The sequence below is a fragment of the Lynx rufus genome, unplaced genomic scaffold, assembly GCF_022079265.1.
Source record: "Lynx rufus isolate CCGP_SWC_20201006 ecotype Redwood Valley unplaced genomic scaffold, mLynRuf1.p SCAF_9, whole genome shotgun sequence".
In the NCBI taxonomy this organism is placed as follows: domain Eukaryota; kingdom Metazoa; phylum Chordata; class Mammalia; order Carnivora; family Felidae; genus Lynx; species Lynx rufus.
Window position 1 is genome coordinate 57845253 of NW_025814897.1, and position 12651 is coordinate 57857903.

Sequence of the window (12651 nt, forward strand, 5' to 3'; positions counted from 1 at the left end):
TGTATAGTCTTCAAGAATAGACTGGAAATATCATTTACAGAGCCAATTCCTGAGAATTTCCAAAGCTAATAAACCATTTCAGCTCCCTACATTCCTTTCTTTTTCCCCCTTTTCCTAAGAAAAAGGAGGAGGACGTGGGTGGTCCAAACAAACCCACATGTTGCTGCCAAAACACGGATTTATTCTCCGTGTAGCAAATGGGCCTGTTCCTCTCATGGAAGTTCCTATTAAGTGGATCTTTGTTGTAAAACTTTCCAGGATGCTCTTCCTAACTCTCCTACTCAATTTGCTACATATTAAAGCTGAAATAGAATCACTATGGTGCAACAAAGGGCAAGAAAAGATTGAATTTTAATAGAGGAAGAAAATGGAGGATTGACATAGAGACTAGGAGAAGACAAACTAAAGCAGCTTACCCTGAGAGACAGAGCTTTAAATGTAGCGCCTGAGTATTAGTTTTGGCTTTTTTCCCCTGTGCTGACTTGGATTTGTCCTCTGGTCACTGGTAGACTCTCCCTTTCCACAATCGCGCTTTGTCTGGTAAATTTTATTCATCTCACAAGGCATAGATCAGATATCACCTATTTTGTGAAGTCTTTCTTAATTCTCCTCAGACTCCTCAGACTTTCCTTCTTTGTGTTCTTACAGCATATTCTCTCACACCTCAATAGTAGAACACATAGGGCATTGTTTCATAGACAATTTATGGTCGCCTCGTTAACCCTTGTAAATCTGGGATAGATGCCCCTCCATGGGGCACTATATAATACTATATATTATATAATAGTTGTTCATGATATGGTTCAGTAAAAAATTATTTCAGTAATTGTTAATAATGATTAAACCACAGGTTCTGAAGTCATACTGACCTGGGTTCAAATTCTGTGAAAATTTGGGCAACTTACTTAACTTACTTAACTCCCCAGACCTAAATTTTATTTTCTTTAAGAGGGGAATAATAAATGATGCTGTTAGGAAGTGGGCTGTGGGGGATGGGATAATTCTTCTCTAACCTTCTGAGTTCATGGCTGGGACCTCCCTGTCATAAAAGACAGATTAATCAGAGGGAAAATAACAGCAGTTTATTTCACGTATACCTTCTGTATACATGGGAGATGGGGTTGGGGAATGAGGAACTCTTTGAGGTGTTTGAAGCTGGCACCTTAAATACCATCTCCAGCTAAAGACAATAGGAAGAAAGGTGTAGGAGGAGACCAATTTTGGGAGGTTACCAGGAAAAGCAAACAAGGGTAAGGTTGTTATGCAGATTTAAGTGACTCTTCTCCTTGATAAGATTCTCCTGTGATTCTAAGTTAAACTTCTTTTCCAGGTACACAGAGGGAGACACTCTTACAAACGGAGGTTTCCTTTATAAATGTAAATTTCTCTTGCAAAACGGGTAATTTATCTGGTCTTCAGAACTTCTCCTGTGTCTGCCATTTCTCAAAATACTTAGCTCAAAATAATCCTTATGCCAAAGAGGCATATTCTGGGGTGGCCTATTCTGCTCCCCTCCAATGCTCACCTCAAAGAGTTGCCATGAGGATTAAATGAGCTAATACTTGTATATCCCTTAACACAGCTCATGATACACATCACTCAACAAGTGTAAACTATTCTTATATTATACATTAGAAGTATATGTTTTCCTCTTTCATTTAACATTACTTAGTGAACACATTTCCAAAGAAATTTAACTGGGACACCAAAAGTAACTTTGTTCTTGATAAAATATAATTTTCTCATGAAAGAGCCTTTGAGTTTTAAAAATATGTAAAATTGTGTTTTAGTTCTCTTCATCTCAAAAGAGTTTGAAAAGCTACAATCCTGAGTTAATAATCTGATGTTATACGGTATCAGTCGATTACTTAACTATCCCTGTGTTAAGTATGGAACAGAATAACTAATGGTATTAAATAAGTACAAACAATCTATACGTCCGAGTCCTCTGTGGTGTAGCTTCTAGATGGAATAAAATGCAGCTATTAAAAATGCTGTTTCTCTTGTACAACCACGTTCATAGCAGTATTATTCACAGCAGCCAAGAAGTGGAAGCAACGCAAGTGTCCATTGAGGGATGAATGGAGAAACAGAATGTGGTATATCCATACAATGGAATATTATTCAGCCTAAAAAGGAAGGAAATTCTGCTACGTGCAACAACATAGATGAATCTTGAGGACATTATGCTAAAAGAAATAAGCCAATCACGAAAACACAAATACTGTATGATTGCTCTTATACATGGTATCTAGAATAGTCAAATTTATAGAGACAGAAAATAGAATGGTGGTTGCCAGGGGTTGAAGGAAGGAGGCAATTGAAAGTTGGGTACAGAGTTTCAGATTTGCAAAATGAAAAAATTTTGGAGATTGGTTGCACAACAATGTGAATTTATTTAACATTACTGAAATATGTTACACTTAGAAATGGCTAAGATGATAAATTTATGTTGTGTGTTTTTTACCATATGCAGTCTCTGAAGACTATGAAGTGATATAAATAGTACCCGTGATGGCAATGTAGAGTGAAACAATCAGGATATGAAAATGTGTAACAAATATGACTGTAACTATGTAAACACTATGAGTCATCTACGTGCCTGGGTTTCAGCAAAGCATTTTTTCCCCTCTCTCTCATGTTTCATATTGCTTTCATATTGCTTCATATTGCTTTTATCATTAAACATGAATTTTTTTAACATGCAAAATTGAAATGATCAGAAGGAATACAAATCTCTCAGTTCGTCATCATTCCTTGGGGCCTAGGGAAGTTTCACAGCCCACCTATACTGGGTTCTGTTCCCCAGGTTTGTCTGGAAAGCCCTTGTGAACTTCTGAGCACATGCAGCCCCAGGTCCAATGGTGGACAGAAGAGGTCATTACTATTCAGTGGGAATGTTTCAGGTTCAGTTCTGTTGCCTCCTTCTCACTACCTTCGTAGAGTCTAGGAAGGACTGAGCCTAGAGAACAAATTATATTTTTACTAGGGTTTTTAGAGTTCCTTATTAAGTTTAGTAGTGAAATATACCAAAATAACAACAGCCCACAGTTGTGTGGTTTTGCATGCTCTAAGATTTGAGGGCACTTTAAGAAAGTTTATTTTCATTTATTTTTCTACCTTCCCTGGTAAGGGTGGTAATGAGTCATTTGTAAATGAGGAAACTGAGGAGACCTGAGTTGCATTAGGGCTGCAAATCCTGAATTAGGACCAAGAACTTCTACATTTCTAGTCTGCTGCTCATTTCAATGAGTCTTATTGTCTACTTGTGGTAAGAGTATTTTATAGTTTTTTTCTAAAAATCCATTTAATGATTTGGTCAAAGGAAATATCCCCAGTGTAGTTAACTCTTCCTTTTCTTTCTTTCTTTTTGTTTTATAGGCCGGCAATGTCTCGTGTGCCCTCAGCCTCTCCCGAGAGTTTCTTCTCTATAGTACGTAATGATAGAAGATAAGCCACAGCTCTGATTTACTGGGAAATCCCTTCTGCTTCTGGCCTTTAATCCCTGCAAGGAAAAGACAGCTGTGTGTCTTTATTTTTCTAATTTTATGATCCAAGCCACATTTCTGATTTTGGATTGAATCTCACCTATCTATTGATCAGTGCATCAGGGGAAAGTTTTTTGGTTTGTAGGAAAATGCTAAGAAGGTATCAACCTGTCCCTTTCCTCCACCGGCTATACCTTAGTGTTACTTCAGTGGGGAACAAGTCCAGGACTGGGAGCGAATGAGATCAATGAGAGCGCTGTGTGCAGGAGAGTGAGTGACTCCCCGTGGGATAACTCATTTTGGCTATTTCCACAGCGATATCAGTTCTTTCCTTAAAACCAGAGTTCACTTGGCTATCAAGCATCCTGACCAGCTAGTGCAGGGCTCAGCTTCAACCCTGCTCACGTAGCAAGTCACCAGACTTAAACAGCTTAGCTCTCTACTTGGATATTTTTGCTTAAAATTTTGGGGGAAGTTGGGGGAAGTATCTATCCCAATAAGATATTGAGATACTAAAGTAACTAAATAATCACTATTATATTTTAATGTTTATAAACTATCTCACATAGGATTCTGCAATTGTATGTATTTATCGATTTTTAATGAATCCATTTAGTAACATTATTCCATTCCGATAATTGGGCAAACAGTGGGATAAGGAAGTAGCCACATGGTCCTGAAACGTGAGTAATTACAACAGCCAAAGTGATAACCCAACTCTTCTTTATTTCTTTGTGCTTGATCTATTTTTTTTAATGTTTATTTATTTTTTGAGATAGATACAGAGTGCAAGCAGGGGATGGGTAGAGAGAGAGGGAAACACAGAATCTGAAGCAGGCTCCAGGCTCTGAGCTGTCAGCACAGAGCCCGACTCGGGGCTCAAACTCACAGACCTGAGCTGAAGTCGGAGGCTTAACCGGCTGAGCCACCCAGGCGCCCCTGTGATTGATCTATTAAAATTCCTGTCTGGGGGCACCTGGGTGGCTCTGTGGGTTGAGCCTCTGACTTCAGCTCAGGTCATGATCTTGCAGTTGGTGAGTTCGAGCCCCCCGTTGGGCTCTGTGTTGACATCTCGGAGCCTGAAGCCTGCTTCAGATTCTGTCTCCTTCTCTCTCTATCCCTACCCTGCGCGCGCACACACACACACACACACACTCTCTCTCTCTCTCTCAAAAATGAATAAACATGAAAAAAAAAAAGAATCCGTCTGTCCCAGAGAACCAAAACCATGTGCAGTTATAGGTGGATAAGCAGGACACAACAAATTGAGATTACTGGCTCCATTTCTGGCTTTGTAGTATTTTCACTGGGGTTTTGGGCTCATCATTTCCCTTCTTCCAAACTTCATTTCCCTTTTTGTTAAAAAAAAAAAAAAAAAAAAAAAAGGACGGTAACTTCTGTCCCCTCTCTGCCAGAGTGGTGGTGGTGATAGTTAGAAGCACATTGAGCTCCTAGGAGAAAGATGCTTTGGGAGCATTAGAACAATTCAGCACGTCCTTCTGAGAGGCATTGAAAATCATGCACAGAGGCTAGCAGGTCATGGGTGGCTGCCAACCCATGGGGCATCTTACAGCCAAAGTGGGCACCAATAGGTGGGCACAAATAAGACATAAGACCCCTGTGGGAGCCCAGGCTAGAGCCAAAGTCTAGAACCCCTTTGTCTTATATTGCACTGTTCTGTGTCTAGGCCAGTTAGGAATTTTGAAGGATCGAGTAGATTTGGCAATGAATTGGCTTTCACTGCTCCAGGGAAGAATAGGTTGGGGCTCTCTGCTATAGGCTTTGGCTCTCTGGACTTCTCTTTCATGGCATTTATGGGTTTCGTTGTAAGTAGTTATTTAACATATCTTTTCTCCATTAGGCTCTAAACTCTGAGAAGTTAGCCTCTAGCACAGTATCCAGTACACAGTAGATGTACACTGAAGATTTTTTGAGTGGGTGAATGAATCAGTGAATGAGTGAAGCTTCTTCCCTATACAGAAAACTTACCATCACACTATCCGAGAGCGGCCATCCTTAGGATCCCTTGGTCTAACAGTGTTAAGTACCACTTCCCTTCCCAAAGTCCTTTGCACCCGCAGATCTACCAGGCCTAACTCAATCTTCTTTAATACCAGGTACTCTTCTGGAGGTGAGGGCCTTACATCCTCCTGTGCCTGGACACAGGAGTTATTCAGGGTGTCCAGTGGTTGGTCATGTGCAACAGGGAAGCTGTAGGAAACCTTGGAAGCACTCCCTGAGACCGCTGTTTGGTAATCTGTGTTATTCCCTGCTCTGATTTCTTCCAGGCCCAGATAATAAGAGGATGTCCAGGAACGTGTTGAAATATGAAAAGCTCTTGGCAGAGAGCCCCACCCGGGTGGTAGCTGAGGCTGTCATCCAGAGGCCCAATGTGCCCCACCTGCAGACCAGAGACACCTATGAGGGGTTATGTCAGACCCTGGGATCCCAGGTGGGATTCCTCAGGGAAAGAAAAAGGGGGAACAGGCTTAGCTCGAGAGACAGAAGGTAGAATTGGAACGATGTGAGGGGAAAAGGCTGATGCATTAAAAATTAAAGCTCATTTGGACAGCCTCAGAGTGACCACATTCTGAATCTCCTGCATGCCAGTTTTTTTATGCCGTAGTTCCCCTATATTGGCTTCTGGTCCTAGACCCTTCATCTCTTATGCTGATTCTAGGCTTTCCTTCTAGCCTACTCACTACCAGATCCCTAGCCTCTACTGCTCCTATGAGACAAATTCCAGCCCCTACTTGCTGCTCCAGCCCATCCGGAAGGAAGTCATCCACCTGGAGCCCTATGTTGTTCTCTACCATGACTTTGTCAATGACTTGGAGGCTCAGAAAATTAGAGGACTTGCAGAACCGTGGGTGAGTGTCTTCAAAGCCTGCCAAGGACTTCTCTTTGTGTCATCACATGCCTGGAGTTCAGGAATGTGAGAACAGGCAGCCTGAACAACTGCACACTTTATCAGGCCAGGAATTCAAAATGCCAACTATTCCATAAAACGAATCAATGGTGAAAAAAAATCACAGTAGTTGTTGCCTCTGGAGGGAGGGGATTGGTTGGGAAAGGGGACAAGGGCATTTTCTGGGGTGTTGAAATGTGCTCTTGATATCTTGTTAGGGATGTGGAGTATGCAGCTGTGTGCGTTTGTTAAAATCCAGCAAATGGTACGCTTGAGATCTGTGCATATCATTATATGTAAATTTTACCTAAAAAATTCAAAAGTAAGTATCCTTCCTCCCCAGTGTCAATCATTCCACATAATGGGTAGAAATTTCTTTTTTAAAAAGGGCGAGGGGACGCCTGGCTGGTTCAGTTGGAAGAGCATGCAACTCTTGATCTCGGGGTCATGAGTTCAAGCCCCAAGTTGGGTGTAGAGAATACTTAAATATATAAAAAACTTTAAAGAAAAGGGTGAAATGATGGGCAAAGAATGATATCATAGTGCAGATTTACAGAATTACAGAGTGGAAAGATTATCTAGTTTAACTAGATTATTTTATTAAAGAGGAAACTGAGGCCCAGAGAGGGGAAGACACTTGATGAAGGTCACATATGTAGCTAGAGCCAGACTTGGAATTTAGGGGTACATCGATGGCTGCTCTGTTATTCTGCCTTCCTATCTCAGCTAACTCAGGCTAAATTATGTTCAGTAACAAACAGCCCCCAGATCTCAGACACAACAAAACTAAAGGTTTGTTTCTTACATTATGCGTCTGCCTTGGGCTGACTGCAGGCGTGGCACAGAACTGTCTTCACTTTGAGACCCAGCCTGACAGAGCAGCCTATGTTTGGGACATTTCCAGTCTCAGAGGAGACAAAAAAGATAAGATGGCAAACTCCTAGCTGGCTCCTCCAGCTTCTGCTTCGAAGGGCCAGACATTAATTCTGTCCCTGTTTCACTGGTCAAGGCAAAGCATGAGGCCACAATGGCTTTAATCATCCCCCAGGAAGTGTGGCAAATATTGAGAGAAATACCGCAGTCTATCTCATTTTTATAAGCACGTTGCCTCTTTATAAATGGCACATTAAGGCTGTCTCTGAATAACTTATGTCATCGTGCCCTTGATGGCATGCTGTTCATCCAGGCAGTTATTTGGCTGTTCACCAACAATACAGATTCTGCTGTGTGCCACACATTGTCCTGGGTGCTGGACATGCGCAGAGATTAAGTATTGGCTCTTTCCCTTTGGGAGCTCACAGCTTAATGGGGGAAAACAGATATTTACACTATCCTGTGATAGGTGCTGTCATAGAGGTGTATGCAAGGAGCTGTGCTATGGCGGCATTGCAAAGTGAACCTTCCTCTGAGGGAAAAGCGGATGGGAGGGGAGGGAGAAATGGAGATGGCTTCTCTGTGAATGTGAAATTCATCCGAGTAACAAGATGGCAAAGGGTATGGCAGGAAGACAAAACAGTATGCAAGGACCTGGTAAGCAGTGTGTTCAGAGAATGGGGTGAAGCTTGGTGGCGGAAGCGTGCAAGGGATGGGGTCGGAGCTGATTGGAGATAAAGCTACATGGTGAGACGCCATGAGGAAGTGCTGAAAATACCATGCTGAGGAGCTTGGATGCTATCCCATAGGCAGGGGGAGAGCTGTCGGACCGTTTAAACAGGAGATGGGCATGATGAGGCCTGTTGATTTTAAGGAAAATTCTGACAGCAGACATGGATTGGAGGGATAAGAGTAGCAGTAATCATCTCATCCAGCAGCCCTTCCAGTGAAGTCTGGAATCTTCGTGCAGAAGACTTGAGAGATTAAGCTCTACTGGTCAGTTGGAACAAGTATCTTTAGTAGCTTTGGCAGTTTAGGGAACCAGTGGTAGTATCTGGCCAGTAGCTGCTTTTTCCTTAGGACAGGCAGCCCACCCTGCAGTCCTTTGTGGCCAGGTCATCTATCTGGTCTGCACACACTTTGCCACTCTCCCTTTTCCCAGAAGCTGATCTGGAGATGCTGATCCCTGTCTGGTCTTTGGCTTTGCCAGGAATAAGCCTTGGCTTATAGGGTGGGGCTTCTACACGGGAACTGAGCTCAAAGGCTTTGGTGGCTTGTGTCGAATTTAATTAATCTGCTTCCTATCCCAGAGAATGCTCTCTTGTCACTTCTCCCTCTATCCACATCCTACCCATCCCTGAAGACTCAGGTGAAGCCACATGCCCCCCTGGACCCATTAGCCCTGTCACTCTGGTGTACTTTCATGGGTTCTTTCAGTAGGAACTTATTTTTTTCTTCAGAGCATTTCTTGGGGCTACATACAAGAACTTCTCTTTTTTGAACTCAAAGCTTTTGTCACTAGTTGTCTTGTATTTTTTTCATTTATTCTGCCATTTTTGTGTTGTCTAGTATCACTAACTGTTTCAAGGGTTAGCATCCTGTGTCCTCACCTAGACTGTAAAGTAGGAGGGATTGTATGTCATCTTTCTTGAAATGCCTAGCCCCATATTATGCCCATTGCAGCCAGAGTAATCTTTAAAAGGCTGCCCTTGCTTAAACTCTTTTATGGGTCACTTTAATGTCACTTAATGCTCCTTGGCCTGCCTGCTGCTGACCCCCTCCACAGCATGAGTCCCTTGCACTTGACACCCCAGCCACACTAAACAACTTGCACCTCCATGAACAGGCCATGATCCCACTAGCCTCTGCACACACTCTTCTCTCTGCCTAAATCACTCTTCCCTTGGCCTCTTTTGACCTGTATGATTCTGGTTGTCTTCTGCGCATCCTGGGAAGCCTTCCTGTCCCCCGTCAGAAGGGACTACATGCTCCTTCTTAATGTTTGTTTAGTGCCCTGAACTTGTCCATTATGGCCCCACTGCATGACTTATGTCTGCTCCATATGTTGTATTTTCAATGCCTAGCATTGTGCTCAGCACAGAGAATAACCAATAAATATCTGCACCCAAAAGTGAATGACTGTGCAGGTGTACAATAAATGTTAAAGGAATTAAGAGCAAGATGGTTCTTTAATGGGGAGGGAGGTGGAGTGGAGTATCCCTAGGATTTTTCTTTAAACCACTGATGTTGCCCTAGAAAAACGTAAGGGAGCAACTCCTCTAAGAATGTCTCCTCTCTTCTCTACAAAGGGCTCAGGGGAGGATGCTGGGTGAAGGACTAGACAGAAGCGTTATCAGTCACCTACTGATTTCCTGCATCCTGGTACCATAGAAGGATAGGCTGAGAGGACCTCCCAAGAATGTGTTGTTCACATGCTGCATTTTATAGCGAGGGTAATGGGTCCAAGGAAAGGACGAGACTTTTTCAAAGTTGTCTACCTGGGTTAGCAGGAACAATAATACTATAGGAGCCTCCAAGAAGGGAAAGGTGTCTGTCTTGTGCAGTTCATTGCCCTGTGTTCTGCTCTGAATGCATGTGAAGTGCCAGGCCTGGGTCATTAAGCACAGGACTCTAGTTCATTCATTCATTCATTCATTTCACCAATAGTGAGCACCTACTCCCTGCCAGGCTTTCTCTGGACCCTAGGGACACAGTAATAACAAAAGATTTGCCATCATGGAGCTGACATTCTGATGACAGATGCAGAAATAGACACATCCTTATATAAATATTTCTCTTTCTGGGGCGCCTGGGTGGCTCAGTTGGTTGAGTGTCTGACTCTTGACTTTGACTCAGGTCATGATCCCAGGATTGTGGGATCAAGCCCTGTGTCAGGCTCTGCATTGAGCATGGAGCCTGCTTAAGATTCTCTCCCTTTCTCCATCTCCCTCGGGGCACCTGGGTAACTCAGTCAGTTAAGCATGTGACTCTTGGTTTTGGCTCAGGTCATGATCGGTTCATGGGATAGAGCCCTGCAGTGGGGGCACTGACAGTGCAGAGCCTGCATGGGATTCCCTCTCCCTCTCTCTGCTCAAGTGCTCTCTTTCTCTCTTAAAGTAGATAAATAAACTTAAAGAATTTAAAATTTACATCTACACATTCAGAACAAAATGGAAACAGTTGAATTAATGACTTTGAACCTGTTTGGGGTTTTTTTCTCTCTTTCTCTCTGCTCAAGTGCTCTCTTTCTCTCTCAAAATAGATAAATAAACTTAAAGAATTTAAAATTTATATCTACACATTCAGAACAAAATAGGAACAGTTAAATTAATGACTTTGAACCTGTTTGGGTTTCTTTCCCCCATAATCAAGGCAGTTGCAGCCAAATAGATTTTGATTCTTTGTAGGGAAGGGCTTTGTGGGAATTGTTCAGAGGAGAGGGCTGTGCCTGAGGGTGGAGAATTTCCTTGTTAGAGGTGTTCATTTAATTTGACAAACACTGAGTGCTTACCTTAGGCCAGGCCCTGTGCCACTAGGAGACAAAGAAGAGTGAGAAACAGCCTTGTTCTGACAGAACTCACAATCTCAGATACAAAAGGGATTCAAATACCACTTTATTTCAGTTAACAAACTTTTATCGAGTGCTTATTGGCTACCAGATATGATGCTAAAGGTTATTTTTAACTCAGATTTTTTTTTGTCATTTATTATTGCTTATTTTCGAGATTGATAGCTATCACTAAATTTGTAGCATGAGCAAAATAATTTTTTGAGAGAGAGTGCGCAAGCATGGGGGAGGGGCAGAGAGAGAAAGAGAAAATTTTAAGCAGGCTCCATGCCCCGTGTGGAGCCTAACACGGGACTCCATACCACGGCCCTGGGAGCATGGCCTGAACGGAAATCAAGAGTCATGCTTAACTGACTGAGCCACCCAGGCGCCTCCCACCTTTTTTTTTTGGCACGTGCAAAATATTTCTAAATTAAGGAGGAATTCGCGATTGTTAGGTTTACACTGAAGAGAGGGGCATGTCAATGGAAATGATACAGTCCTTCCCTTCACATCATAACCACTTGTACTTTCTCTTACGTCCTTCACATCAGTTACAGAGATCTGTGGTGGCATCAGGTGAGAAGCAGTTGCCAGTGGAGTACCGCATCAGCAAAAGGTAAGAGAGGTCCTTCCCTGTAGGGACTCTGGTCATCCTTGCTGCCTGTCCTCAGGCCTGTGGCACAATGGAAGATCAGCGATAGCCATCCAGAGATGCTGCTAGAGAATCCGTAGTTCATGTATTGTATCTGTACATTCTTGTTGAGAGGGAGGAATTTCTACTCCTCTCACCCAAGGGCCTATGACAGGTTATATGGTCTGAGGACTTAACTAGGAGGCCCTTAGGGAAAGACTTGACAAAACTTCTATGCTCCAAACCAGAAAATAAGTGTGTAATTATTCTCCTAATCAGGATTGCTTTTCCAGAGGATTCAGTCCTGTCCCCATTTGGAATCTGACTTTATAAGATTCCATTCCTGCTTCCTGACTCATATTCAGAGCATGACTTGCCAACATTCAGGCAAGAAGGGTGGCCGGAATCTCTGGACCTGATGGCTTCTAGAGAGGCAGAAGCAGCTGAGAATCCAGCTTTATCTTCTTCCCTCAATCCTTGATTTGCACTGTAAAGACAGGACTTAGGATTGGTAAGAGGATGAGTCCCCATCGGAGCCATGGGAGACAGTGACAACAGCATCCATGGAGAGGACAGACCCAGGATGGGTGAATAGTTTTTGTTGTCTGGGAAGTGAGGTGAATAATGAAAGCTTTGATTCAGAATCATTTAGCTTAACTTCTTTGGTACATTTTGTGACCTTTTATTAGGAGTTGTTTTATAAACTTTGGAAGGTCCATATGGCCTCAGCTTCATTGCTTTTCTAACCTTTATGACACTGTAGGGTCAAAGAGAAAATTCGACCTTCTACTTAGACTCATTGCTTTTAGCAGAGTAGGTGGTATTCTTTTTACTTTTCAGGTAAAGAAACTGAGACCCTCATTACTTCCTCTTTTTTCTCTACCATCACTCTGCATCTGTTTGAATTTTGGTTCTGTCCTCACAGTTGCACTGGAACTGGTCCTTCAGAGGTCACCAGTGAACTCCTAATCACCAAATCACTTTCCTGCCCACCAACCTTCACTGATTATCCAACTACCCGCAAAGACCAGTTTTATGACCACGGTGTCCTCAGCTTTTTACATGTCTTGAACTTACTTTTCCAGCCTTGTTTCTCATTACTTCTTTCATAGACCAAATGCTTTCACACTTGTGCATATTCTATATTGTTATACCTCCATGTCTGTGCTTATGCTGTTTCTTCAGCCTGCCTTCCTTGCAT

The 12651-nt window shown here is 42.7% G+C and overlaps 1 protein-coding gene across 1 annotated transcript in view; it reads left to right on the forward strand.

Moving 5' to 3' along the window:
• Window positions 1-12651, forward strand: part of P4HA3 (prolyl 4-hydroxylase subunit alpha 3) — a 41122-nt gene that overhangs the window by 18554 nt on the left and 9917 nt on the right. The window contains exons 5-8 of the mRNA XM_047071707.1: window positions 3382-3433; window positions 5777-5940; window positions 6182-6358; window positions 11371-11435. Of these exons, the coding sequence (XP_046927663.1) occupies window positions 3382-3433; window positions 5777-5940; window positions 6182-6358; window positions 11371-11435 (458 nt within the window). The remainder of the gene's footprint in view (window positions 1-3381; window positions 3434-5776; window positions 5941-6181; window positions 6359-11370; window positions 11436-12651) is intronic.